This window comes from Corvus hawaiiensis, chromosome 11 (assembly GCF_020740725.1).
Source record: "Corvus hawaiiensis isolate bCorHaw1 chromosome 11, bCorHaw1.pri.cur, whole genome shotgun sequence".
Classification (NCBI taxonomy): domain Eukaryota; kingdom Metazoa; phylum Chordata; class Aves; order Passeriformes; family Corvidae; genus Corvus; species Corvus hawaiiensis.
Genome location: NC_063223.1, coordinates 17,347,624 through 17,374,833, shown reverse-complemented (window position 1 = coordinate 17,374,833; position 27,210 = coordinate 17,347,624). Strand labels below are relative to the sequence as shown.

At 64.0% G+C, this 27,210-nt stretch overlaps 4 protein-coding genes across 8 annotated transcripts; 2 read left to right on the top strand and 2 right to left on the bottom strand.

The window, feature by feature from the left end:
* Window positions 1–121: 121 nt before the first annotated feature.
* Window positions 122–12,651, top strand: SEMA3B (semaphorin 3B). 4 transcript variants are annotated; one of them, XM_048315949.1, is made up of 18 exons: window positions 122–285; window positions 7,002–7,129; window positions 7,995–8,152; window positions 8,234–8,296; window positions 8,385–8,504; window positions 8,579–8,672; window positions 8,761–8,880; window positions 9,210–9,355; window positions 9,447–9,561; window positions 9,638–9,707; window positions 9,792–9,936; window positions 10,045–10,264; window positions 10,354–10,445; window positions 10,619–10,660; window positions 10,755–10,912; window positions 11,024–11,079; window positions 11,158–11,297; window positions 11,386–12,651. In XM_048315949.1, the coding sequence occupies exons 1-18, from the start codon at window positions 137–139 to the stop codon at window positions 11,824–11,826; spliced, it is 2,457 nt and encodes an 818-aa protein (XP_048171906.1). In that variant the 5' UTR covers window positions 122–136; the 3' UTR covers window positions 11,827–12,651. The 4 variants fall into 4 exon arrangements, with proteins under 4 accessions (XP_048171906.1, XP_048171907.1, XP_048171908.1 ...); XM_048315950.1 differs by lacking the exon at window positions 122–285 and adding an exon at window positions 441–831; XM_048315951.1 differs by lacking the exon at window positions 122–285 and adding an exon at window positions 4,590–4,779.
* A 400-nt stretch (window positions 12,652–13,051) lies between these two features.
* On the bottom strand, window positions 13,052–15,290 carry LOC125331670 (2'-5'-oligoadenylate synthase 1-like). Its single transcript, XM_048315953.1, has 6 exons — window positions 15,005–15,290; window positions 14,541–14,835; window positions 14,286–14,461; window positions 13,962–14,203; window positions 13,739–13,874; window positions 13,052–13,654 (listed from the first exon to the last, which is right to left on the bottom strand). The coding sequence occupies exons 1-6, from the start codon at window positions 15,197–15,199 to the stop codon at window positions 13,151–13,153; spliced, it is 1,548 nt and encodes a 515-aa protein (XP_048171910.1). The 5' UTR covers window positions 15,200–15,290; the 3' UTR covers window positions 13,052–13,150.
* Window positions 15,291–18,126: 2,836 nt separating this feature from the next.
* IFRD2 (interferon related developmental regulator 2) lies at window positions 18,127–21,852 on the top strand. Of its 2 annotated transcripts, XM_048316186.1 has the most exons (12): window positions 18,127–18,160; window positions 18,303–18,419; window positions 18,512–18,596; window positions 18,728–18,852; window positions 18,933–19,090; window positions 19,323–19,373; window positions 19,716–19,885; window positions 19,999–20,104; window positions 20,331–20,468; window positions 20,601–20,729; window positions 20,804–20,899; window positions 21,041–21,852. In XM_048316186.1, the coding sequence occupies exons 1-12, from the start codon at window positions 18,133–18,135 to the stop codon at window positions 21,119–21,121; spliced, it is 1,284 nt and encodes a 427-aa protein (XP_048172143.1). In that variant the 5' UTR covers window positions 18,127–18,132; the 3' UTR covers window positions 21,122–21,852. The 2 variants fall into 2 exon arrangements, with proteins under 2 accessions (XP_048172143.1, XP_048172144.1); XM_048316187.1 differs by lacking the exon at window positions 19,999–20,104 and having other exon boundaries at window positions 21,041–21,132.
* A 2,507-nt stretch (window positions 21,853–24,359) lies between these two features.
* HYAL3 (hyaluronidase 3) lies at window positions 24,360–27,124 on the bottom strand. The gene is made up of 3 exons (XM_048316086.1): window positions 25,158–27,124; window positions 24,961–25,050; window positions 24,360–24,809 (listed from the first exon to the last, which is right to left on the bottom strand). The coding sequence occupies exons 1-3, from the start codon at window positions 26,052–26,054 to the stop codon at window positions 24,456–24,458; spliced, it is 1,341 nt and encodes a 446-aa protein (XP_048172043.1). The 5' UTR covers window positions 26,055–27,124; the 3' UTR covers window positions 24,360–24,455.
* Window positions 27,125–27,210: the final 86 nt, after the last annotated feature.

Genomic DNA, 27,210 nt, shown 5'->3' with positions numbered 1-27,210 from the left:
GCCAGCACTGTTCACCCCAGTGTGTCCGGCCACAAGATGGACTTTCCTTCTCCCTCCTGCCCCGGCTGAGTGGCTCTTATCGCGATAGAGCCACTAAATCCCCATTTCCCAGGATGCCGGGAAGGCAACAGGAGTCATGCGGCTCAAACCGCCCCAGCCCAGCCGAGAACTTGTTACACATTTACCCCACATTAATGAGGAGTCACCGGCTGCTCGGCCTTCGGACCGCGGGGATGCTCCGCAGGCAGCCACCCGGCCCCACGGCAGCTATGGGGGTACCATGGGGTGAGTCCCCCCAGAACGGGCACCACGGCAGCAGCCACATCCCCTTCCTCCCCCTCCAGCCCTGCTGGGCTGGGCTTTGCAGGAGCAGATGAGGCACTGAGACGGTGATAAGTGCCTTCACCCTGGCACTCCTCCAAGGCAGGAACAGGACCAAGCAGGCAGGAACGGGTGCTTGGGGACATCGGGATGTACCGCGGCTGTGATCAGGGATCCTAGGCTTGCTGGCACCTCTCCTCACTTTCCAGTGCAGGCAGAGGGGGTGGCAGCACCCCAGAAAGCCCTGGGGTCCCGAGGGGCTGTTCCCAAGCAGCCAACCAGGTCGTTGGGTGCAGAGGGAGGACACACGACACAGTTGCCTTTTGTTGGTGCCGGCCCCGGGAGCAGGGACCGGGGCTTTGCATCCCCTCCCTCCACCCCCGCCGCTGGCGGGACTGGCGCCCAGCACCGGGGATTTGGGGTTTAAAGAGCAGGCGGCAGCCAGAGCCCCAGCTTACCCGCCGGGCAAGGAGGCAGGCGAGCTCCGGCAGAGCCCACGCACCACAGCAGGTGAGATGGTGGATTTGGGGCACCGGGCTGGCCCACTGAGGGGGGCCATGGGGTTGGGGGACTGGGACTATGGAGCTCCGTGGGGAGCAGTGAGGTCCCTGCTTCCCCTCGGTGGGTACTGGGTGCCAGCGGGCTCGGACATGGTCCTGAGAGGGAAGTGAAGGCGTCACTGGGCATGTACCACCTCCTTGTTCCTGTCACCCCACAACTGAGCAGGAACCAGCAGCCCTGTCCCAGTGGGGGTGGCAGGGGTGAGCACCACCATGCTGGGAAGTTTCCCAAGCAATGCTCCTTCCCTGGGCACGGGTTTATGAGAAGGGGGGGCTCACCTGGTGGCCTCCCACCTGCTGCTCCTTCACAGTACTCACTGGCTCGGTCAAGGCAGGGTTTGTCCTGGCCAGCACCTGGGCGAGCTCCAAGGCAATCGGGAAAGGGGGTATCCTGAGGCTGGGCACGGGGCTGGGCAGGAGCGGGAGCTGGGCCAGCAGACAAGGCCCCATTGTGCCGTGCCGGGGCCGCTGGCTCGGCCATCAATAGCCCCATTATGCTCGGCGGCGGCCCCCGCAGCCTTCCCAGCCGGCACAGCCCCCCGGGAGCACCGTGGGAGGCGATCTGAAGTGGCTGTTGTGTTGGGGGGCCGGGGTGAGAGGAGAAGGGTGAGAGAAGAGGGTGCCAGCACTCTTCCACCACGGCCTGGCTGGGTGCTGCTGGGTGCCATGGAATGCTGTGCTCCCTGGTGCCACCAGCTTTGGGGGCAAGATGCCCAAGATGGGGAGCAGGAGGGCTCGGGGGGGCAGCTGGACACTCCTGTCCTCACTTCCCCACCCTCACCATCCCACCAGACATTGCCTGTGCCCAAGGTGGCCATGGCTGTACTGCTTTGGCCCGGGGCAAGTGGGCAACGAGGGGCTGACATCAGCCCTGGGTGTGGATGCAGCCAGGCCAGCAGGAGAAGATGAATGGATCCGCGTTCTTCCCAAAGAGACACACCCTGGCTAAAATTACTGACCCCATGGCAGGGACACCAGCCTATTTTTAAAGCCTAAGGAGCTGGATGCCGCTGGTTGGTGTGGCACAGGGCAGGGCCGAAGGGACATGGGCAGGGCAGCAGGCAGGGGGGCTCAGCCAGCATCTCCCGCTGCCCTCCTGCTGGGGTGGGGAGAGGGCTTCGATGGTGGCAGAAAACTTGGGTGTCCTGCTCCCGCCCCACGTATGGTTTTGAGGAGCTTCAGTGGTTTTCAGTGCAAGGCACATGGCCCCTCTGCCTGTCGCAGAGCCTGGCTGCTGGCAGACACGAAGCCAAGGGCAAGTGGTCACCTTGGGTCAGGAGGATAGGATCCTGTAAGACCAGGATCCCTCCCTTTCCCTTTGCAAAAAGCCATTGTCCTGCACCTGGGGGATGGACATCCCCCCCTTCATCATCACCCCAAAGGTTCACCATGTACCCCATGGCTCGGTCCCACAGAAGGGACACACGATGGCAGCACCCCAGATATGCTCAGGCACTAGGGTGCACACAACACCCCCACCCCCTGGGCAGCCCAGATCAGGCCGGCACAGGGTTGGGACAATTAAAAGGGGATTAGCTGGGCTACACCAGCATGGTGCTGCCAGGAGCCGGTACCTAATCCCGGCTGGAATGCTCTGGGGCCACAGGGGTCCCTGATGCTGGGGTCTCGCACCAGAGTGCTGTGTTGGGGGGTGGACACAGGGTCGGGGTGCATGTATCCACAGACAGGGTGTGAGCCTAGAGCTGGTGTCCCCTGTGACTTCGCCACCATGCTGTGCTACAAGGATGCAGCTGTCTCAGGCACGTTTGCTTGCTGCCAGACAAGCCCTCACACTTGGGATGCCATGGGCTCTGTCGCCTGCCTGGCACATCCTTCCCCTGCACCAGGAATGTGGCAGCCTCACAAGGCCTGATGCCATCCTATGGCCCAACACTATGTGCCACAGATGGACTCCCAAAGAAGTCCTAAAGCCACATCTTTAGTGCCATCACAAACCACCAACAGCTTTTTGGGGTTTCCAGATCCAGGGGATACTAGTTTGAGCAGTGTATCCCTGTGTCCAGGTCATGGGTGTAGGCTGGGGTGGGGATGCCTCACTCCTCCCCTGCTGACAAGTTGGCAGTGTCACTGGCAGTGCTAGCAAAGGCCACCCTGCTGCACAAGCCCGTCTCTTGGCTGGGGAGCAGTGCCGTGCCAAGCCCATGTGTCATAGAGATGCTTATGGCACCGGGTGTCATGACGCAGCTCACCTTGACCCTTGGGTTTTGCATGTCCTCAGCCATGATGGCTCCACCAGAGGCATGGGGGACCACCCTGTAGCACCCTTGGGGGAGTCACCCCGCAGGTCCCCACGGAATCACCAGAGCAAGGTACCATTCCCGTTTGGGGTGCAGGATTTGTACCCATCCTGAGGGCTGGTGGATGCCCATCCCAGCCCTTGTCCCTCCATGCAGGGTATCCAGCAGCCAGTGGTTCTGGTCCCCCATTTGATGGCATGGATACATCCCATGCCCTGCTGCCTCAGCCGGCGCAGGAGGTGCAGGAGCGTTGGCCGCTGCCTGCTGCCGCGCCGCCCCCGGAGCCCTGCGGGGTGCAGAGGAGCCGTTTCCTACCGCAAACACTGCTGGGGGCTCGGGCGCTGCCGGCAGAGCTACACACGCTTACCGGAGCCGGAACCGCCAGGGGAGATTTGGCCGAGGCAGCGATCCCTGGGTGCGGATCTGCCAGCGGCAGGGGCGGGATCAAAGAGCGAAAGCGCCAGCACCTGCTGGTGCCGTTGGCAGTGACACCCCCGCGCTGGCAGGGAGCCAGGCCACCGGCACCTGGCTGTGAAGCCTTCCGCGGGCTGGCAGAGAGTGCAGGGATGAGGACGGGATGCTAGTGGCGATGCCCATTCGAGATGGGGACTGTCATCATGCCAGTGCCCAGTGGCTCTGGTGCTTGCCCAGAGCACCCGGTGGGGCAGGAAGGGGTGGCCGGCGGCCGACGTGGCGCATCCCTCCCGCGCCGTTTTTTCCGGGATGGAAGCCCGGCCCTTCTGACGCTTGATGGTTTCTCCAGGCGGAGCCGCTGCCAGCAAGGTCCCCGCAGGGCTCCAGGGCTGGGGTGATGGTGACGTCACCTGGACACCTCGCCACGCTTGCTGGGAGTGGCAGCAGTTGGAAAAGTCCCAGCTGGGTGAAGGGAAACTGAGGCACTGTGCTGGAATAGCACAGGAAAGTGCCCACTGTGCAGGGCTGGGCACGACATCCCTGTCCCCACCATCTCAGCCTGCCGTCCTGGGACGGTAAGCACAGGGACGCCATGCCCAGCCGTGTGGGGGCCACCCAGCCCAAAGTCCTGTTGGTGCCTGGACAAAGTCTTACAGCAGAGTAACCCCTGCCGTACCGGTGCCAGCTCCTCTGCTGCCCCACCCGTCTCTTTGCTGTCTCTGTCCCCTTTGCTGCCCACAAAGCTGGGTTGGGCTGGGCTGGCTGCCACTCAGCACTGTGGCACAGCCAGGAGAAGAACGAGTGGTGGTGCTGGAACAGAGCCTGCCAACATGCCAGAGTACCAGGGCTGGCAGCACGAGGGTTACTGGCAGTGGGACAGAAGGGCATTGCCCGGGCACCCTGCCTGGCACAGCTTCTGCCTACTGCTGGCCTGCCTGCACGGCTCTGGCTTCCTGCTGAACTCACTGCCTGCCTGTGCCAGCTGCCTGCCTGCACCTGCCCTGCCTGCCCTGCTGCTGGCCCGTCCGCACTCGCTGCCAGCCCACCTGCACTCGCTGCCGGCTGGCACCCACTGCCTGCACCTGCCCGCACCCACTTCTGCCCGCACTCCTGCCTCCCCACTCACCCTGCACCTGCCTGCAGTCTGCTGCCTGCACCCCTGCCTGCCTGCAGCTCTGCCTCCCCGCTGATTCTGGACCTGCCTTCCTGGACTCCTGCACCCGCAGGTATGGACAGTCGGGGGCACGGGGAGAACAAGGCAGGTGTGGCCCCCAAGGCAGCTCGTGTTCCCCCCGCTCCGAGCCCTGCCCGCCGAGGCACGCGTGGCCCCGCTGCCGGCACCACTCGGCACTTGCTATTCTTGGCAGCGGCAGCTGGAAAATGGGAGGCAGCGGAGGAATTTTGTTTGCTCGGGGCTGGGCTCAGGCCAGACATCTGGGCTGCAGCTGAGCGGGGCGCGGGACCGGCCCCCCGTACCCCCGGTACGTCCCCGGCATCCCCCGGCACGGCCCCCACACCCGGGCAGGCAAGTGCCTGTCCCGGGGAGGAGGTAGCCCCGCCACCACTGGTGTGCTGAGCCACACGTGTGCTGAGCGTGGCATCCTCAGCTCTGCCCCGGGGGCAGCGGGTGTCACCGTGGGTATCCCCGTGAGTGTCACCCCGGTGCCAGCACGGCTGTGTGTGTGTTTGTGTGAGTGTCCGTGGGTGCTCGCCTGTGTGCCTGTGTATGTGTGAGGGTGCCCGCGTGTCTGCTGTGAATGTGTGTCCGCACACACGTGTGCGTGTCCCTGTGCGCGCCCCCGGCCCCGCCCCGCCCCGCCCCGCGGGGCCGCCCCGCTCCCTCCCGGCGGACGCGGCGGGCGGGGCCGGGCCGGGCCGAGCCGAGCCGGGACACAGGTGGGTGCCGGGGGTCGGGGAGCCAGCAGGGTACGCGGGTGGCCGGAGAGTGTCCCAGGATGGGGTCTCTGCGCTGCCGTCTGGGGGGGCTGCCCGTGCTGGTACCGTGGGGCTCGCGGCGGGGTTCGTGTCCCCTCTGGCACCGGAGGGCTGGCATCGGGGTTGGCACGGGGAGTTTCGCGGGCTAGATCCTCCAGGGTTGGCACCGAGGGTCTGTGGTGCTGCCGCTGCTGCTTGCCCCCCATCCGGCCCCCCGTGCCAGCCGGGTCAGAGCCACGCGGGTCCGCGCCCGGGGGTCAGCCCTGGCCGCTCGGCGAGTGCGGGGAAACGGGAGGCCCCCGGTGCCCCGGCACGGCCCTGGCTGGCGGCAGCCGTCGGGGCTGCCAGAGCCCGGCGGGTCCCGCGCCTCATCCCGGCGCCTCTGTAAATGCCATTAGCGCTGACCGCCTTCGTGCCGGGACACCGGGCAGCCAGACCCGGCACTGCGCCCAGCCAGGCCCTGCCTGCTGCCTGCCCCGGGCTCATCTCCACCGGCCAGCCTGGAGGGTGCTGCCCTGCCCGCAGGAGCCCCAGTCTATGCCATGTATATGTGACCCTCCAGGGCAGCATCCACCAGCTCCCAGCTCATGCAGGGCAGCAGAGCCTCGGGGATTGCACCGATCCCCGGGTCTGTGGTGGGGCTTTGGTTGTCACTGGTGTCCTGGTGAGGCCCACAGGGGCTGATGACCGGCATAGCTCAGTTTGTGCCTTGCACAAGGCACTGCAGCATGGCCAGCGGGGCAAGGTGGGATCTCTGTTCTGGCACAGTGCCCTGATAACCATCACCTCCCGGTCCTCAGGGGAGAGCGTGCTGCTGCCAGAGCCGGAGGAGCACTTCCCCACCTTGTGGTGGGCACCCGTCAGAGTGGTGGACACACCGGCATGGGCCCCTCTGAGTATTGTGGGCATTCACTTAGCCAGAGCCCCCCAAACCCTGCTCCCATTTGTATGGTGGTACAAGAAAGGCCAGGGGCTAACGGTGGGGCTGTAGCAGTGGGGGAAACTGAGGCATGGGACCCCATGACTACCATTAGGGACAGCTTGCCCAGTGCTCAGGAGCCCACTGACTATCCAGGGTGCCCTATCTGGTTGTCACTACTTGTCCTTGTCCCCATTCCTATAGGACAGCTCTGTGCTTGCAGGCAGGAATGGGCAGAGCCCAGCACCCTCCTGCTGATGGGCTCGGACAGGCATGGGCAGGGCTGGATGCTGCTTGGCTGGGCTGCCTCAGTTTCCCCATGGGCAGGAGCAGGAGGGCTGTTCTCGAAGCCCATTAGGTTTTGGGGCTGGATTAATGGGGGCCTAAAGACAGGGAGGGATGTGACTGGCTCGTGTCCCCTCCTACTGCCAGGTCGAGCCCAATGGGAGATCCCCTCATGCCGTGCCTGGAGTTGCCCTATGCCGATGGTCAGGGCTCTCCAGACACCGTCGGCAGCATCGGGGAGGGATCGCGGTCTGGGGGCTGTGGGGAGGGCGCTGTAACCCGAGCTGAGGTCTTGTTTCTCTGCCCCAGCCGCGGCGCCACCAGCCAGACCCCGGCCATGAGCCGCACGCTGCTCCTGCTCCTGCTCCTGCTGCGCGGCCTCGCCGCCGGCCGCCCCCCACCCGCTGCCACCCCCCGCCTCAAGCTGTCCTTCCCCGGTGAGCATGGGACACGGGCAGGGTGGGGGGGCCTGGGGTCAGGTGTGGGTGCACTGGTTACGTGCCAGCAGCACCCAGCATCGTCCCGAGGGCCGGGAGTATCCTGGGGGGCAGCGTGGTGGGAAGGGTGCAAAACCCCAGCACCGGCACGTCCCCAGCACTGCTGCCGCCCTCCCCGCGGGCTGTCAGGTGTTGGTACTGCCTGCCATGTTCCTTACCTGATGCCAGCCCCCCCAGGGCCACCTGCCTGCCCTTGGAGCCATGCCTGTGCTTGGGACCTCACTCCCAGCCCCCGGCATGTGCCGGCTCAGGTGCCCCTATCCCTGTGTGCACCACGGTGGCACTCCCTAGCCACAGCTGTGCCATACCTGGTGGGAATGTCGTGCCAGCCAGAGAGCTGGTGCCATGTCCCGGCTGGCCGCTCCTTGGGCTCCAGCACGGCGCAGGGGGCTTTGTCCGGCAGCAGGTCTCAGCAAGAGCTCTCCTCCCAGCCTGACAAAGGGCTGTTTGTTCCCGCCACGGTGAGATTAGCTCCGCGGGGCAGGGAATGGCCACTTCTCCCCTGCTGCCTGAGCGGGGGGAGCAGTGCAGAGATGGGTGCCGAGGGGCATGGGAATCGATGCTGGGTGGTTTGGGGATGAGTCTCAGGGGACATAAGGATGGGTGTGGGGCTGGATGGGGATGAGTGCTGGGCCGGCAAGGGCTTGGTGAACCTGGTCAAGCCAGTGGGACAGGTTTGGGGGAGGGGATGGCATGGCAGGGGGCCGTGGCCTGATCCAGGCTGCCTTGGAGCATGTGTCCAGGGCAGTGGAGATGGACAGGTAGTGGCGGGGCCGGGCTGAGCAGTGCCAGTTGGTCCCGGCAGAGCTGCGGGCTCGCCATGGGCTGCGCCTCTTCTCGCTGGAGCGCTCCTGCTGCTACGAGGCCCTGCTGCTGGACGAGGAGCGTGGCCGTCTCTTCGTGGGTGCCAAGAACCACCTCCTCTCTTTGGCCCTGGATGACATCAGCCAGCGGGACAGGAAGGTAACAGGGCAGGGGCAGACATGCTGGCAGGGCAGTCCCGGGTGCACCAGGTGCTGTGAGCATCCCCTTTTCCACCCGCAGATCTACTGGCCAGCTCCTGTGGAGTGGAGGGAAGAATGCAACTGGGCCGGCAAGGACATCACTGTGAGTGATGGGGCGTGTTGTGGGATGCCAGGGCTGTACCAGGGGTCTGCCCCAGCACCACCTCACCCTTCATTCCCTGCATCCCCAGGCTGAATGCATGAACTTTGTGAAGATCCTGCACCCCTACAACCGCACCCACCTGTACGCCTGTGGCACTGGTGCCTTCCACCCAGTCTGTGCCTTCGTCGAGGCTGGCCAGCATGCAGAAGTGAGCCTCCCCTGGCACCACCACAGCCCCCCGCTGCTGCCACCTGCCCACCTCCCATCCTTACCCCTCTCCAGGAGCCTGTTTTCAAGCTGGACTCCCACCACACTGAGGATGGCAAGGGGAAGAGCCCGTATGACCCCCGGCATACAGCTGCCTCTGTCCTTGTGGGTAAGGGAATGCTGAGCCCGGTACCGGGTGCAGTGTGGCACAGGGGTGCCGGGGGGTCCCCTATAACGCTTCCCTCGGTGCCTGCCAGGCGAGGAGCTCTACTCTGGGGTAGCCACCGATCTGATGGGCCGTGACTTTACCATCTTCCGCAGCCTGGGCCGGCGTCCCTCCATCCGCACGGAGCAGCATGACTCTCGCTGGCTCAATGGTCAGTGCTGGGGGCTGGGAGGGTTGGGGTGGGGGGAAATGGTGCTGGCATCCTGGCACGGCAGTGCTGCTGCCTGGAAGCATCAGGGCAATGACTCCTTCAGGCTCAGATGTACCCTATCCTTCACTGTCTCCAGAGGGTGACTTCAGGGGGTCCTGTGTCCCCTCCAGACCCCCGATGTCTGGTGGAGTCCCATCCACACTCTGCCTCTGCCTTGCAGCTGGGCAGGGTTGGTTCTGCACCCTCCCCTGGGACCCCGACAGGTGCTCCAGGGTCCCTGGGGAGCAGAGCTAGTGGAGGCATTGGAAGCATCACCCCTCTATCCCCAGAGCCCAAGTTCGTGGCCGTTTTTTGGGTGCCAGAGAGTGAGGACCCCGATGACGACAAGATCTACTTCTTCTTCCGTGAAACAGCGGTTGAACGGCAGCAGGGGCTGGGCAAAACCAGCTTCGCCCGCATCGGCCAAATCTGCCGGGTGAGAGCATCCACGGGCAGGTGGGCTGGGAACCCGGGTGCCCAGGTGCCACCTGCTGCTGCTGACACTGGTGTCTTCCTTTTCCTGGCAGAACGACATGGGTGGGCAGCGTAGCCTGGTGAACAAGTGGACGACATTCCTGAAGGCTCGGCTCATCTGCGCCGTGCCAGGACCCGACGGGGCAGACACCCACTTTGATGAGCTCCGTGAGTAAATGGGGATGTGACCCCCCAGTGTAGCTGTGGGCAAAACTGGCAGCACTGATTCCTTCCCTGCTTGCAGGGGACGTTTTCCTGCTGCAGACAAGAGACAAGCGAAACCCTCTGGTCTATGCCATCTTCTCCACCTCCAGGTCAAGCCCCCTCCCCAGTAACCTGCACATACCCAGTGGTGCCCCCCTTGCCCCCTCACATATTTCCCCTCTCTCTCCCACCAGCTCTGTTTTCCAAGGCTCAGCTGTCTGTGTCTACACCATGGCCGACATCCGCCGGGCTTTCCTGGGCCCCTTTGCACACAAGGAAGGGCCCAACTACCAGTGGGTGTCATACCAGGGGCGTGTGCCATACCCCCGCCCAGGCATGGTACGTGGTGTAGGGGCATCCCAGCTGGTGCCACCAGTGGGATGCCACTACCTGGAGTTGGGGGCAGGGGGTGTGATACCCTGCTTAGCCAGTGCTGTCTCCCTGCAGTGCCCCAGCAAAACCTTCGGCACCTTCGGCTCCACCAAGGACTTCCCAGACGAGGTGATCCAGTTTGCCCGTCACCACCCGCTGATGTACAACCCTGTCTTGCCCCATGGCCAACGCCCCCTCTTCCTGCAAGCCGCCGTGCCCTACACTTTCACCCGCATTGCTGTGGATCGTGTCACCGCTGCTGATGGCCACTACGATGTCCTCTTCATTGGCACAGGCATGTGGTGATGCCAGGGATGGGGCAGTGAGGGAGAGCAGGGGGATGCTGGGGCTGGGACCTGTGGCCTCATCCCTCCCTGCCTGCAGATGTGGGCACAGTGCTGAAGGTGGTCTCAGTGCCCAAGGAGAGCTGGCACCGCATGGAGCCGCTGCTGCTGGAGGAGCTGCAGGTCTTCCAGGTGAGGGTCAGGGCTCCACATCCCACCAGTCAGACTTCCCTGCAGCACCCTGTGTGCTGTCCATGCTCTGGGTTGTGCCAGGGCACTCCAGCTGCCAGGATGTGGGAGCCAGTAGGCTGCATGCCCAGGTTCCCCCCATGCACCCTTAACTCCTGCCCATGCTCTGTCCACAGGATGCCTCCCCCATCACCAGCCTGCAGCTTTCCTCCAAGCGGGTAAGGGAGGACCCCTGGGCATTCCTGTGTCCACCATGGCTCTGCCTAGCCCCATGCCACAGCATGGAGGTACTCAGCTCTGCTCTTCCCCCAGCATCAGCTCTACGCTGGCTCCACCACAGCGCTGGCCCAGCTGCCCCTGCACCGCTGCAGTGCCTACGGCAAAGCCTGTGCCGAGTGCTGCCTAGCCCGGGACCCGTATTGTGCCTGGGATGGCAACACCTGCACCCGCTATGTGCCCAACACCAAGAGGTAGGTGACATGCCATGGTGCAGTGCTGGGGCAGCCAGCCAGCCCCGAGGCCATGGTGAGGAGCACAGGTCACGGCGCTGCAGCCCCTGCTCCTCCACCACCTTCCCACAGGCGTTTCCGCCGGCAGGATGTCCGCAACGGTGACCCCAACGTGCTTTGCTCTGAAGGTGAGCTGGGACCCAGCCAGAGTCTGGGGACCACCCCTGCCACGGTGGGGGGCTGACAGCCAGGCTGTGTCCCCGCAGATCCCGGGCGAGACAGCGCGCCCCAGAAGCAGCTCTATGGGGTGGAGGGAAGCACTGTCTTCCTGGAGTGCATCCCCAAATCCCTGCAAGCCCGCGTTCTCTGGACATACCAGCGCACCCTGAACGATCCCCAGCGAGAGGTAGGCTCCCCCTGGCCAGGTGCCGCCGGTGGGACTGTGCCGTGCCGTGCCGTGCCGAGCTGACCGCCCATCCCCACGGGTGCTGCAGGTGCAGATGGACGAGCGGGTGGTGCGGACGGAGCGGGGTGTCCTGCTGCGCAGCGTGCAGCGCGCCGACGCCGGCCTCTACCTCTGCCACGCCACCGAGCACGGCTTCACCCAGCCCCTGCTGCGGCTCTCTCTGGAGGTGATCGGCGCCTGGCAGGCCACGGGCGCGGCGCCTGCCGGAGACCCCCAGCTCGCCGCCGGGGTCCCCGGCCGCAAGGTCTGGTACCGGGACTTCCTCCAGCTGGTGGAGCGCCCACCGCTGGGAGCCACGGACAAGGTCTGCCAGAGGCTCTGGAGCCGGGGAAGACCCCCGCCACCGCCCCGCACTGCCGCCGGCCCCCCCGGCCGCGGGCAGGGCGAGGAGCCGCGCAGGGCCCGCCGCCGGCGCACCCACGAGGGGCCGCGGGCCGAGCGGGGCCCCCGCAGCGCATCCCCCTGGTGACCCGGGGGTCGGCCCCGGGCGCCGGGCTCTGCCTAGGAGCGGGGCCGCAGGTGGGGCACAGCCTCGGCCGCCCTGCCGGCAGCGCTGCGTGGGCAGTGGCGGGGGGCTGCAGCTCCGGGGCCGCAGGAGGGCAGCCGGGCTGAGCAGCCCCCCGAGGGGCTGCCGAGTGCCCTTGCCACCGGCTCCAACACCGGTGGGGACCCAGCCGGCTGCCGGCATCGCAGAGTCACCGAAATATTTATTAACGACTGTTACGATGAATGTAAACCTGCAGGGCCAGGCAGTGCCCCCTCAGCGTGGCACTGCGGGAGGATGGCGCAGCAGGGTCACTCTCGGGTCCCAAAAGGGCTACAGGCAGGAGTGGGAGCACGGACAGGCAGGACAGGCACTGGTGGGACACAGGGGCCCAGCAGGAGGAGGGGGGCACAAAGGGGAGATGTGGGGGGGTGTAAAGGTGGCACCCACCGCCCTGGGTGTAGAACAGTGGCACAGGGGACCTTGTACTAATTGAGCACAATAAAGCAGATTCAGCCGCCCAGGGTCCCGCATCTGACCCAGAGCCCCAGGAAGCACTCGGGGGGCAGCCCAGTGCCCCACAACGTGGACCCCTTCTGGCACTGCAAGCCTAGAGGAGTCGGATGTTCGGCAGCACTGGAGGGCTGAAGGGAGACAAGACCTGCAGGGACATTGCCAAGGTTGATAGGTTTCCCCCAGGCTTCCAGCTCCCCGTGCGTTCAGCTCCACTGACTTCTGGAAGATGAAAACCAAAACTTACCCAGTGCCAAGCGGCAGCAATTAAAGCAGTGACCGAAGGTGACCTCAGAATCTGCTGCCTCCTGCTGTCTGCGGTGGCATCAGGACTGGCCACATCCCAAAGCTCTGGTGACACCATGCCACCAGTACAAACCATGTCCCAGCACTGGCTGCACCCCAGCCCTGACACTTGAGCCCCCAGTGTGGGCACAGGCAGGCACTGGTGCAGGCAGGAGCAGGCAGAGAAAGGAGCTGATTTTTTCTCCTGAGGTCCAGCTGGCAGCAGGCTGGCATCCCTGACGCCACCAGGCACCCTGGGCACAGGGAGCACTGCTTTACTGCACCTGTGTCCCTGTGCCATCCCAGCATCTTGTGGTATTGAGGTCCCCCCTCATCCCAAAGGGTTGGTGACCCCAACCCCTTGACCATCCCATGTGACACCTGGCACTGTCCCCAACAGAGCAAGCAGCACAAGGATCTACCAAATATTTATTTCCAGCATCACAGGGGGGTACACAGGGGCATGGGCTCGTGCTGAGGGCAATGCTCAGGAGGGCAAGCAGGCAGGGAACTAGGGGTGCTGGGGGCCTGCACCCCCCCGGAGCCGCAGGAGCATGTAGATTGTGGTCATGGGCTTGACATCGTAGTGTGCCAGCGTGTGCCGGTCCTCCAGCTCGCTGGAGCCATAGGTCAGGCGTTGCTCATTCGCAGAAGGCCCCTGGCGGGCCTGGATCTGCTCCTTCAGCTGTCGGACAGTGTCAGTGGGCAGCACCGTGTAGGTGGTGGTCCGATTCTTATCATCCTTGACAAAGATCTCCATCGTCTGGGGCTCAGTCTGGAGCAGCACCAGCGTGGTGTTGTAGAAGATGCCATGCATGGCCAGGGTCTCGGAGTCCTGGAGGATGATGTTGCTCCTGCCTGACTCCTGCTGCGCCAGGCGCTGGCTGTATAACGGGATGCCCCAATTCTGCTGGATCATTTCCTTCAGCTGCCTGATGGTGGTGTAGGGGCTGACTAGCTTCTTCAGTTTGGTGCCCGACAGCTGTACCACCTCAATGGTCACGGACCGGGCTGGCTGCAGGGACAGGAGAGCGGGTTGGCAAAGACAGCAGGGGCAGGGGTGGGGGACCGTGATGCTCACAGGCTCAGGCAGCCTTACCTGCACATCCCAGGGCTGGACATTTTCAAGACAGGGCAGTGAGCGGCAGTAGAAGGCAGCTGCATGCGCCATCAAGTTCCAGTTCTTGTTTTGGCCCAGGATCCCCGTGGGGTCAGCAGGGTCCAGGATGACAGGGCTGCAAACACAGAGAGTGGGCATTGGTGTCAGCCCTGGGCAGTGCCATGGGGTCAGTGGGCGCAGTCCTACAGGGCACGGTCCTCACCGGGGACTGCACAGCAACGCCTTGACATGGTTACCAATCTCTCTGTGCTGGAGCGAGTAGTACTTCTCCCAGTAGATGCAGATCTCCTGGTGCCGGCACAGCAGTTCCAGCACTGTGCGGAAGCCCTGAGCCATGACAAAGGACTCGCAGGAGCCTGTGGCCTCCTCCCAGGCATAGATGGTCAGCAGCTCCAGGGCATACTTAGGGGGCAGGTGCGCATTGGGGTACTGTGGATTCAGCAGCTGGGGAGAAGACAGAGATGGGGGTGAGAGCTGGCTGGGAGGGGTGTCTAGTGGGAACTGGGAAAGCTGGGCAGCCCCTCACCTCCTTGTACCAGTACTTGACCAGGCGCAGGAGGTTCTTCAGCTTGGCGGGGTGACGCTTCACAAACATCTTCTGCAGCTCAGTGAAGCAGGGGGAAAACTCTCCGGGCTGGCTGGAGGCACGCAGGAGCCTCACGTACACTTCTGCATTCGGTGGGGCATCCTCAGTCACCTGCCCTGTGGGGTGAGAAGGAGGGTGAGAGCCATCCCAGCACTGACAGCACTGCCTGTCCCTGTGCCAGTCTGCAGCTCTTACCCAAAGCATCATAGGCAGGCAGGATGTCCATATCAATGGACTCTCCAGTCGCCTTGGAGGTCAGAGTAAGGCTGAGGGAGCGCGGTGTGTTGTCAGGACCCTTGTACTTGGGTTTGCTGATGTACACATTGAACTGCAAGCTCTCCCTGCAGGCCTTCAGCCTTTTCATGATCAAATCCAGGATAAACTTTCTGTTCTTCTTCTGCTCCTGGTAGCTGTGTAAGCAGCTGAGGAAGAGCACCACATCCGCATCAGAGTTTTTCTTCAGAGCTGTGCCCTTTCCTGCTGAGCCACCCTGCAGAGAGAGACCCTGCTTGTTCAGCACCGCTGCTGGCACCAGGATCAGCTGCCACCACTCCTGGAGCTGGCAAGGGAAACTGAGGCAGGGCAGGAGCTGGAGCATGGGACAGTGGGAAGGATGGCAGCAGGGGTGTCAGCTGGCCCCCAAGCTGGGCAGCACTCACCTTGACGGTCTTTTGGACGTGGATTTCATCCCCAAAGCAGTTCCTCTTCAGGAATTCACAGATTTGCCCCACTGCCTCCTTCACCTGCATGGAGAAAGCTGTGCTGGGCTGCAGGGTCTCCGCGATCCAGCCATCCAGGTTCCTGATGGTTACTGTTCGCAGTCCGTTCGTGGATGCCACCTCGTCCACATCCATGCTGACAGCTGTGCCACTCCCGTTGCCCTTTTCTGACTTGCTACCTCCTACCTCTACTCCTGCCTGCAACACTCTGCGCAGCCTGCTGCTGTCTGCAGCAGCATTTAAACCTTCCCGGGCCACCGCCCCTGTGCGTCACCGCTGGGAACTTAAGGTGGCCCCGAGTCGTTCCCACGGACCCCTCGGGTGTCTCCGGTGCCACCACTGCGGGGGCTGGGAAGGGGACAGGAGTGGCTGCGCGGCACCCTGGCATCTAGCTCGGGTGGTGGTGGCAGGGAGACAGCTGCCTGCAGGCTGGCTCTGGGGTGCTGGGGACCTCGTAGCCCAGGTGCCTGCGGTGACACAGGGTCTCCCCTGGGTGCCCTGCTGGACAAAGGCAGAGCCCCACCGCAGGGATCCGGCACCAGTTCCATGCTGGCGGCTCAAGTGTCCGGGCTGGGGCACAGCCACTGCTGGGACATGGCTCATGCTGTGGCATGGGGTCAGCAGGGGCAATGGGATGTGGCCAGTGCCACCAGCTACCCTCGTGACACCACGGGCAATAGAATGGGGCTGTCACCAGTGTCAGCAAATGCCCTGGCATCACTGTAGGCAATGAGATGCAGACATAGCCAGTGTCACCGAGGGTCCTGGTGTCAACCCCATCAGTGGGACACGGCTGATGCCAGCATCACCAGGGAGGCTGATGCCCTCCCTTGCAGTGGGATGCAGCCGGTGCCAGGATCAGCAGAGCCCCCGGTGCCCCTTGATCCCGGGCGCAGGAAGCAGCAGGTAGTACGGGTAGGATGATGCTGCCCGTGCTACCTTAAGCTGGGAGTTTCAGTTTCTCTTCCTGACGCAATTTCGGTTTCTGACTCTGCCAAGCTGGAAACGAAAGTGGAAAGGAGCCCGCGACTGCCCTTCTGCCCAAATAAACTGGGAAGAGCCAAATAACAGAAACTCACACCCGTGATCTCGGGGCAGGGTCAGGCACTGCCAGGAGGATGGGCAGGGGCTGTAGGCAGAGGGGGAGTGTGCTCCTGGGAGCAGAGACTGGCAAGAATGGGAAGAGGAACAAGATAGGGAATAGGGGCAGGAGCAAAAAGGGACAGAGTCAGCACATGGGCAGGAGACAGGCAGAGGCTGGGGAGAGGAGGGAGGGAGGGGCAGGGACAGGGACAGGGACAAGGATGGGTCAGGGAAAGGTCAGCAGCAGGGGCAGGGATATGAGTAAGATGGAGATAGGGTCCAGCTGGGGTCAGGCACAACGATAGGGGTACAGATAGGGCAGAGGAGAGATGGGCAGGGACAGGGATATAATCAGGAGCAGGGACAAGGACAAAAGTAGAGATAGTGGCGGCAGCAGCAAATGGCCAGGTCAGGGATATGGGCAGGAGCGGGGATAGGTGTCCCCTTAGTGTTGGGTGACAACAAGGCAGGAATACAGGCAGGGATATTAGGAAGAGAGGCAGGGAGAGGACTAGCAATGGGGACAGGGTTACAGGCAGGGGCAGAGCTGTGGGCAGGGACAGGTGTCATGAGCATTTCACACCTGGCCCATGCAGCCTGAGGAGCAAGACCAGGACACCAAGATGAGCATGAAAGTAGATATCCTTTATTCACACCCAGGGGTTGTCCCAGCCAAATCGAAGCACCCCAAATGTGGTTCACATGTGGCTCTCGCACCCTTCAAGTGCTGGGGTACAGCAGGGCTCCACCAATTCCCTGCTGTCCCCATGGCTTTGCAAAGCCAGTGCAGTTCTATGGCGCTGGCATCCCTCTTTCCTCGTTCTGGATTCAGTCTCACTACCTCAAGGGGTACTTATCTGTGAGGCCAGATGATGGGAGGGTCTCAGGGAGGTCTTATCTCTTCTCTTTTCTCTTGTCTTCTCTTCTCTTGTCTTCTCTTCTCTTCTCTTCTCTTGTCTTCTCTTCTCTTCTCTTCTCTTCTCTTCTCTTCTCTTCTCTTCATCTTCCTGCCAACCCAGCCATAGCTACGCAGTATACAATGTAACAGGGGGTGTATAGATCTTAATAAAGGCCATACCATACTAGGAAGAGTAATTGGTACATTACTTAGGGAAGGAGATTTTCCTAATGAGATGCAGGCAGAGGCAGGGACTGAAGAAGGGATACGGGCAGGGATAGTAAGGAGCCAGGGGTGAAGACAGAGCCAGGATAGGGAGAGGGGCAGGGATGTGCAGAAAACCACGTTAGGAAAAGCCAGTGTCCATAAAGGAGACAGGAGCCCTGCAACTTTATTCGAATAGAGGGAGACAGTCCACTGGGCTATACCCCTATCGGGTTTCTCTCTCGGGGTTTCAGACGACGCAGACTCCTTTTATCCTAAACTCCCGGCTGCATGTTGCCCTCTTCCTTTCCCCATTGGCTGAGGCCCTAGGAAGGTACAGCCTTCTCGAACCGCCTACCGCACGTTCCGCCCTTGAACCTGTCATTTTCCCCTGAAGTTCCGAAGTTTAGCCTGAGTTCTGCATTAGGCTTTGTGCGGACCCACTTGTCTACTACCCCAAAGTTCAGGAGTCCAGACTGTCTGGGTTCTGTACCAAACCTGTGTGGCTTGAGGTTGGTAGAGACACTAAGACCCATTTCAAAGACATTAACACCCGTTTCTCCTAAAGACCCGCACCCATCGAATTGTTTGTAAAGATACCAGTACACATCTTTACTATCAGGGACCAGGCATGAAGACAGCGCCTGGACAGAGAGAGGGTCAGGGCACGGACACGGGCACGGGCACGGACACGGGCACGGACACAAACACGGACACGGGCACGGACACGGACACGGGCACGGGCACGGACACGGGGCTCGCGCGCGTCCGGCGGCGCACGCGCAGATGGCGGGGGGCGCTCCCAGGGGGCCGCGCGGCGGGGGCGGGGCGGGGGCCGGGCCCTCCCGGCGGGGGCGGGGCGCGGGGCCCGCGCGTGCCGGCCATGCCGCGCTCCCGCCGCGCCGCGCGCCGTGAGTGGAAAGGGGGGGGGGGGACCCGCGGGAGGGGACCGGGGTGGGGGGGGACACACCGGGGCCGCGTGTGACATGGGCGGGGTGACAGCGCCGAGGTGACAGCGCCGGGCTCACACGAGTCTGCTCCGCACCCCCGCAGGCGGCACCGGCAGCGCCCGGGCGAGCTCGCCCGGTAGCGAGGAGGAGGCCGGCAGCGAGGTGCTGAGCCACTGCAGCAGTGCCAGTGAGAGCGTCAGCCCCGCCGACGAGGGACCAGGTGAGCCACGCGGACCCCACGGTGACCCCCACGTGGGTCGCGGTGACCCCCACACGCGGGCTCCCCGGCTTCACGTGGTGCCGCCCGCGCAGGGAGCGAGGCGGCGAGTGAGCAAGGCCAGGAGGAGGAGGTAGAGGACAGGCTGAAAGAGCACATGGACAACCTCCTGGACAAGAGGTGAGGAGCGGCTGTCACCGCCGTGGGTGCTCCTGGCACGCTGCCCGCCCCTGCCAGCACTGCCAGCCAGGGGCAGGGACGTGCCCCGTCCCGGGACACCCCAGCCCGTGACGTCCCGCGGTCTCCCGTAGCGCCAAGGCGCGGCAGGCGGCACTGCAGAGCCTGCGCCTGGCCCTGTCCTCCAAAACCCTGTCCGAGTTCCTGCTGGAGCGCCGCCTCACGCTCACCGACTCCCTGGAGAAGTGTCTCAAGAAAGGTCAGGGTACGGGCGGGCGGCGGCGGCGGCGGCGGGGCCGGTGACCCGTGTCCGAAGGACGTCTCTCGTGCTGCCCACAGGTAAAGGCGAGGAGCAGGCGCTGGCGGGCACTGTCCTCACCCTCCTCTGCCTCCAGATGGGCTCTGGCCCGGAGGGAGAAGAGGTGTTCCGCAGCCTGAAGCCCCTGCTCGTCAGCGTCCTGACAGACAGCACAGCCAGCCCCAGCGCCCGGCAGAGCGTAAGGCCTGGCCCCTTTCCTCCTGGGGACATCTCCGTGGTGGGGAGAACCCAGGCAATACCTTTGGGGGCCCCCGCACTCCCAGGAGGGCAACAGAATTGGGTGCTATGGAGTGTGGTGGCACAAAGCAGGGGCAGCCCAACCCGGCTGTCCCTTGGCTGGGTGCTGGATCAGACCCAGCATGATCCACCGGGGCCTGATCTGACTGCGTTTCCCTCACTTCTCTTGCCAGTGTGCCACAGCCCTGGGCATGTGCTGCTATATTGCTGCTGCTGACCTCGAGGTAACTGTGCCTGGGTGTCGTCCGTACCCCTGCAGGAGGGCACCCAGGGGTTGCCGTGCCACCTGCCCTCAGCCCGCAGTGCCAGGGCAGCCTGGAGCTGAGCTGGGGTAGGGGTACAGGGACATCAGTGACAGCCCAGGCCCCTTCCCTGGGCAGTGTGGAGCTGAGCTGGGAGGAGGCCTGCGTTGCAGAGATGGGGTGTTGTGGGTGGAGTAGCCTCTCCTGCCCCAAGGGACTCCTGGCACCCCTTGGCATGGTGGGTTGCCTTTGGTCCCCAGTGCACAGCTCACCATGGCATCTTCATGGCAGCTGTGGTCTGACTGGCAGGTTTCTCTCCTCCAGGACCTGGTTTCATGCCTGTCCTGCTTGGAGGGCATCTTTAGCCCCCCCAGCACAGGCGAAGGGGGCTCAGCACCTGCTCAGCATGGGCCTCTGCACTGCAGCGCGCTCCAGTCATGGTCCCTGCTCCTCACCATCTGCCCCCCCTCCCACCTCAGGAGCATTTTGGACAAGTGAGTGGGGTGTGGGGTGAGTGGAGGCTGGTGTGGGGCAGCCAGCTGTGGAGCAGGGAGCCCCTGGGGCAGTGCTTGGCTTCCCTGACTGCCCTCGTGCCTGCCTGTCCCAGTCGCTGGCTGCAGCTGCCCCCACTGCTGACCAGCAGCAGCGTTGCCCTGCGCATCCTGGCCGGGGAAACCATTGCGCTGCTCTTCGAGCTGGCCCAGGACCTGGAGGTAAGGGGGGGGTGCTGTGGCACTGGAGCAGTGGGTGAGCAGTAACCAGGCAGCAGGGAGGGAGCTGCTTGACACCCTGCCCATGCCCCAGCCGAGCTGGCATTGACTGGTGTCACCAGCAGGCACCCAGGCAGAGGGGCTGGCCCCAGTGATCCCCCAGCCCTGTCCTGGCCATGGCAGTGGGCAGTGCCATGGACTTCCCTCTAAATCCCCTGCTTTTTGGCAGGAGGACTTGTGCCACCAAGATACAGAGTTCCTGTGTGCCCAACTCAAGGTCCTGGCTACTGAGAGCAACAAGTACCGAGCCAAGACAGACCGACGGAAGCAGCGATCCATCTTCCGGGATATCCTGCGTTTCATTGAGGTACTGGAGCCTGGTGCTGCCCTGCCACTGTGTGGCTGCTTCCCAGCTGCCTGGCCATTCCTCTCTGTGGAGAGCCAGGGGCCACATAGGTCTAGTGCCCAGATTATTGCTGATGTCCCTCTCTCTGCTCAGACTGGGGAATACCAGGAGGAGACCATCCGATTTGGCCTGGAGTGCATGTACCTGGACAGCTGGGCCCGCCAGCGCACCTACCAAGCCTTTAAGGAGTTGCTGGGCTCCGGCATCCGCCACCACCTCCAGGTAGGGGCTGGGCAGATGCACCAGGGAGTGCTGAGCTGGTGCTGGTGGGTGTTGACAAACCCCTACTCCCACAGAACAATGAGCTGCTACGGGAGATCTTCGGCCTTGGGCCCCCCTTGGTGCTGGATGCGGCTGCTCTGAAAGCCAGCAAGGTCTCCCGCTTTGAGAAGGTGGGTGCCACCTCCCAGATTTGTGCCCACAGTCCCCTCCTCTGCCACCATGGGCTCCAGCTGAGTGCCTGAGTGTGGTGGGCAATGGGGGGGCTGGCAGAGGGGCATCTCTAACCTATCTCTCCTTCCCTGTCCTTCCAGCACCTCTACAACTCAGCTGCCTTCAAAGCCCGCACGAAAGCCCGGAGCCGCGTGCGCGACAAGCGGGCAGATGTGCTGTGATGGGCAGAGGGGGGCAGAGCCCCCAGCCCACCTGGACTGCAGACCCAGCACTGTGAGGGGCAGGTGCCCCCAGCCCTCGGGCTTTTATTCATGTACAGCAGAGTATTTAACGCCTGGAGCTGCCCCGCTGGGGGCTGCCCCCTCTTTTATTTTTTTAACCAAAAATTAGGAAGGATAAAAGAAGAGCAGGGGGAGGTGCTGCCATGTGCCTGCTCTGTGGCTGGGGATCCATGTGGCACAGTGGGAGGGGGTCTCACCCAAGCTCCTGCAGCCCCTTTCAGAGGCAGGGCTTGTGTACCCCCTCCCCAGTCCTGCAGGGGCACCAGGGTGGCCTGGCACAGCCTGAAGGTTGGGTGGGAGGGCAGAGCCGTGCAGGGCTGCGGAGCAGCTGGTCATGGTGTCTGTGCTTGTGGCAGGCGTGTTCTCCCTGCCCTGCCATGCTGGGTACAGCCCCTGCCTCCCCAGCCAGCCTGGCACCAGCGATGGTGGCAGAGCGGTGTGGAGTGGCGAGCTCTGCCCAGCCCTGCCAGCTGCCCACTCTCAGCCCTTTTCCAGCCAAATGCTTTTATATGAAATAGTAATCTTGTGGGAAATGAATCATGGGAGGGGGGCCACTGCCCAGGTGGGCATGGGCCATGCCAGTTGGCAATGCCTGCCACCCTGGGAATGTTATCTATCATGGTGATTTTCTAAGACTTTGATTGTAAGAGGTAATTAAAAGGCTAATTGAAGTATGCCTTCTGCCGTGTTAAGAGGAAGGGCTGTCACTGGGATGGATGCAGGTCCTTACAGCCCACTCCCTTTCTCTCATAGTCTGGGACAGGGGCCGGGATTGCCCCTGTGCCCCGATGGGCAATGCTGCCAGGTCTCAGTGGGTGAGGCTGCCCGCTCCCCCCTCCTGCCCTTCGGTGCCCCTTCCTGTGGTGGCCCGGAGCCCGTGGTGGGGCCAGGGGCAGCTCAGCGGTGCCCGCCAGGCTGGGCACTGGCGTTGAGGCGAGCCCAGAGCTGCCTGCTGGCTGTCCGCAGCTGGTGCACGGCGTCCTCCTGGCTCTCCAGCCACTGGGCCAGCGCCCGCACCGACTGGCTCTGCAGGACTGCGGGAAGAGGATGGGGACATGCTGGAGGTAGGCAGCCTGGCCCCCCACAGTTCCCCGTCTCCCCACCCTGCCCAGTGCCACGTACCACTCAGGTAGATGGCCAGTGTGGCCAGGACCAGGCTCGACAGTGCCAGGAGCGCCAGCAGGGCCAGCAGCAGGGGGTGGCCAGGGCCGAGGCAGGGGCAGGGGCTGGCGGGGGGCACGGGGCGCAGGGTGGGCAGGAGCTGCGGGGGCACCGGGGATACGGGCCGAGGTGGCGGCCGGCGCAGGCTGCTGGAGGGAGCCGGGCCGTTGCCTGCAGGCAGGGGAGAGAAGGGGTCAGAGCCTGGCCACGGGCACAGCCGGGGCTAGCACAGCCCCCCTGCAGTGCTCTCACCCTCTGTGCCCTTGTGGCCGCCCGAGGCCCAGTGCAGGTCGCTGATGGACTCCACGGGGCGCAGGCTGATGGCTCCGGACTCGCTGTTGTCAGGATCCCCTGGCTCTGCCGGCACGGCACCCTCGGCCCTTCCCATGCTGTCTGCTGGAGCGGAGGCAAAGGGTCAGCCCGTGCCCTGCCCACAGCCCTACCTGCCGCGGGCACCCCTGTGGGACCAGAACCCTGCAAGGGGGATCCAGCCTTGGCAGCCCGGTGCTGCACCAGGGCGGGCAGCCAAGGCTGGTGTTCCCTTGGCACAGCCCTGCAGCCACAGTGGGCAAGCACTGGCTGTGCCCTCCTGGCCCCACCGCTGTCATCGGAGCAGTCAGCGGGTGCCTGGTGGCCACGATCCCGGAGCCTTGTTAGTGGGACTGGAATCTGGCCCTGGCTTGGGGGCAGGAATGTGCCACCCCCCAGCCAGGATAGCCCAGGCACTGTGGGACCGGCTGGGCCTCCAAGGGCCAGCTGGAAGCTGGTGGGCAGGTGCAGGGCAGTGCCAGTGTGTGGTGTGGCCTGGCTCGCCCCGCAGGTACTCTGCTGCTTGGGGGTGCACAGATGGAGATGTGGGGTGTATGCTGTGCCACGGGGGCCTGGTGCCCATTGCCTTAGTGGGCACGTCACACAGGACTGAGGGGGCTTTTTGGAAGTAGGCATTGCTCCAGCACTGTTTTGGGAAGCAACCATGCCTGCACTGGGGTAGAGGGAAAAGATTATTTCCTAGGTGTTTGTGTATTTTTGAGCAGTGGGCAGGGCCCACGCACTGTGCCCTTGGCAGAGCAGGGCAGGCTGGCACCGTGCCCACTCCCAATCCCTCCCGGGGTCAGTGGCGTGTCACAGGGCAGCGTGGCGCCGTGCTGCTGCTGTCCTGACTGTGTGTCACCCATGGGGCTGGCAGGCGTCAGGGCATGGGGGCCTCAGCTGGTACCCAGGGTCCCCTCAGACCTTCCCCATGGCCCTACCCTTGGCCGGGGGCTGCCCCATAGGTACCCACATCACCCCTGCACCCACTTCCCCCTGGTGGGGGGCACAGCTCGTCGCGTACAGTTGGTGCAGGGGGCTCTGCCAGCACGCTGCCTGCATCCTCCCCAAACCCTGCTGCCCTACACCTGCAGCCCTCCAGGACCCCCTTCTTCCCTGGGCAGGCATCTCTGCCCACAGCCCCCATGGCAGAGGGCACCATCTGTCTACTCCTTCCATCCCAGCCCCACAGTCTCATGCCGCCCGATGTTCCCTGGGGTGCCAGGGCCCCCACCAGCCCCAGGCCCACTCCCCAGTGTACCTTCTGCAGCTTCCCTAGGCATGGCTCCCTGTGCCCAGGCAGTGTGAGCGGGCAGTGAGGTAGTGCAGGGCCCCCAGGAGCTGGGCACTGGGTTCCCGGTGCGCCAACTGCGCCGCTTAAAATAGGACAGTGAGAAACACAGTTGGGGGGCGATAAAAATAGCTGTGGGGAGGGGGGCCTGGTAGCATGGTCAGGGCTGCTGGCAGCACAGTGGCAGTGGCAAAGGGACAGCAGGTTGTGGCAGTGCCCCATACCCCCTTTCCCAGGATAAAGGGGCTGTCAGCTCATGAGATCAGGACAGAGCCCGTGCAGGAAAACTGAGGCACTGTTGGACTCATCCAGAGCCAAACTGGGGTCTGTGCTGCTTCTCAGCAACAATGGCAACTGTGCCCAGCCTGGGGGCACCACAGAGTCCCCCAGCTTTGCCCGCAAAGAGCACGCCAGCCGTGCCAGGAGAATTTATTTAATAAAGTTAATCAGACCATAGGAAGTGCCAGCAGCAGCACTGCTGATGTAGGGGACCATGGCAGTCCCCGCCCTTGGTCACCAGCCCCACGTGCCCTGTGGCAGGCAGGTGTCAGAAGATGCAAGATCCTTGTGCCCATAGAGGCTGTGAGCATGGGTGGGCACCTGGCAGGAGGTGGCAGGGCTGAGCCGGACCCGCTGGGCACAGCCTTCACCTGCCCAGCCGCGGTAGCAGTGGCAGCGGAAAGCAGCCGGCGAGCCGGCACCGGGGCCGAGGTGCAGGAGGCTGCCCAGGTCGTGGGGCTGCCGGCGCACGCAGCGCCCGTGTCCGTGGCACTGCCCATAGCTGCATTCCCGGGCTGCTGCCGTCACGTTGGCCACGTAGGGTCCCAGGGTGGACACGAGGTAGTGGCGCAGGCTGGCACAGCTTTCCTGGGGAGGAAGCACCAGTGAGAACCCACCCTGGCACTGGAGACCCTCTGGCGAGCCCTCCCTGGTGGGCACAGGGGATGTGGCCATCCCGAACATCCCATGCCACCTCCTGCTGCCCACTGCCTCCAGTGCAGCGAGGGGCCATACTCACAGCTGAGCGGGAGTAGGACATGTCTCCCCAGAGCACAAGTCCAGCCGCTCCCAGTGCCGCGCTCTCCCCGATGGTGTGCACCAGGTCAGCCTGCCGGGAACAGAGACGTGACCGGGCTGGGGGACACAGCCTCTGTCCCTGTGCCAACCAGAACCCTCCATCACACCCACAGCCAGCTCCAGCCTCGCAGTGCTTACCAGGTGCAGGAACCGGGACGAGCGGCGGTAGGAGAGGCGGGAGTAGGCGACCACAGGCAGCAGGCCGTCAGCCCCGAAGGCGGCCACGCGCAGGGCCTCGCGCAGCCGGTGGTGCACGTAGCGGTGGCGCAGGGCAGGTGGCAGCGCCGGCGGCAGGTAAATGCTGGGGTAGAGGGCGGAGGAGGCGGCCCAGAGCCAGCCCAGATGGTTGTTACGCTGCACCTCCGCCGGCTGGCACTGCCCGGTGTAGTTTGCCTCCTTGGCCCAGTTGCTGTTGAGGCAGTCAGGAAAGCGGTAGAAACCCCAGAGCCCTCCCGGGCGCAGGGCTCGGCCCACCAGAAGTGTCTCCTCCATTAGAGCCTGTGCCGCCTGCTCAAATTCCAACTGGGCCAGTCGGAGCTGCTGCCGTGCCGGCAGGATGCCGTGCTGCTGCCGCACCCACTGCTCCGAGGCTGTCCGGTACATCTTTTTGGCCCCCCAGTTTTGGGCCCAGAGGGGCCTCCACTCCTCCCAGTCCACCACGGCCAAGCCATGGAAATCAGGTCGCAGGAGGAGGTGGATGTCCTCAGCCACCCTGTCGAGGTGGGCACCAAGAGGGACACGCTGAGGGATGCCCCCATTGTGGGGGACACCCTGCTGCGACAGGTAGGGGTACAGCCCAAACTTGTTCTTGTAGAAGATGGTGATGTTCTGGCCGGCAAAGTGGCCACCCTGGTTCTCCACGATGCCGTAGTCACTGAGGGGCAGCCCCACGCCAAAGCGGTGCTGGCAGCGGCCAGAGGGGATGTTCCACACCACGGCAAAGGGCTGGCCGCCTGCCAGGGGCTCGGGTGCTGGGCTCTCCTCACTGGCTGTGCCCAGTGCCAGGCAGGCCCACAGTGCCAGCACCAGCACCATCCCACCTCAGCAGCTGCCTGTGGGGCCGGCACCCTGCGAGGAAAGGAGAGCTGTGGGGGTGAGGCTGTGAGATGCACTGGGCACCCCAGCAATGCAGGCACTGCCACCCGAGCACATGGTGGGCTAGGATGGGCCACAGGGGCTGGGCTGCCCTGCAGGGATGTGCTGCCCACCCCAAAACTGGACAGGACTTGGTTACACTTGGGGGTTTCAGACCCCTCCTGCTTCAGCACTGCCAGCATTACCTCTGCCTGCTGCTCTCTGGTGCTGAGCTCCTCCTTGCACCACCACAGCCATGACACAGCTCTGAAGTGGCACTGCAAGCCACTGACCCTGGTGCCTGAGTTTCCCAGCTGGCTCCCAGTCCTGCCTGAAGTGGGGGCACCGTGACTCCCTGATCCCCGTTTCAGCACAGTGCCTAGCCAGGCTGGGTGACCTATTAAAAGACTGAGTCCCCCAAGAGATACGGTGGGACCAAAGGGGCAGCTCTGTCCCTCACAGCCCAGGCAGGGCCAGAGGGGTCTGGTGCCCCTGCCCAGTGCTGGCCAGCTGCCCAGAATGAGGGGATTAGGCAGGGAATGGGCCCAGGGGCCGCGTGATGCAGTAAGGGCAGTGCTAATCCCTCGTTGTGAGGCCGGACGCTCTCTCTGACCTTCCCGTTCCCATGCCTCTGGCCCTCACTGATGCCAGCTGCCTTAGGGGGATTTGGCCCCCCTTGCCATGCAGTGCAGGGGACCCGACCCTGCAGCCCCACCACCATGCCCTACTCCCCCAGTGCCCCCCCAGCCAGCCTGTGCCTCAGTTTCCCCAGGCTGCTCAGTGAGGACAGCTGTGGCCATGCTGGAGACCACCACACGCCGTCAGCCCCAGCTGCCCCACAGCACATCCCGAGTGGAGGAGACACTGGTGGGACTGGGAAGCACTCCTGGGGACTAGTGCCGACCCCACAGCCTGGGGTGGGCCTGGCTCCCCACCATGCTGGTGGTTGCAGAGCCCCAGCCAGGCGAGCTGGGGGCAAGGTGGGAGCAGAGGCAGCATGCCCAGGTAGGGCAGGGTATGGGAACCACTTCCCTGCCAGCACCACCCCCAGCAATGGGATCAGGGTGAACCAGGGAGGCTGGGGAGCTGGTGCCAGCCCTGAAGAATGGCAGGCAGT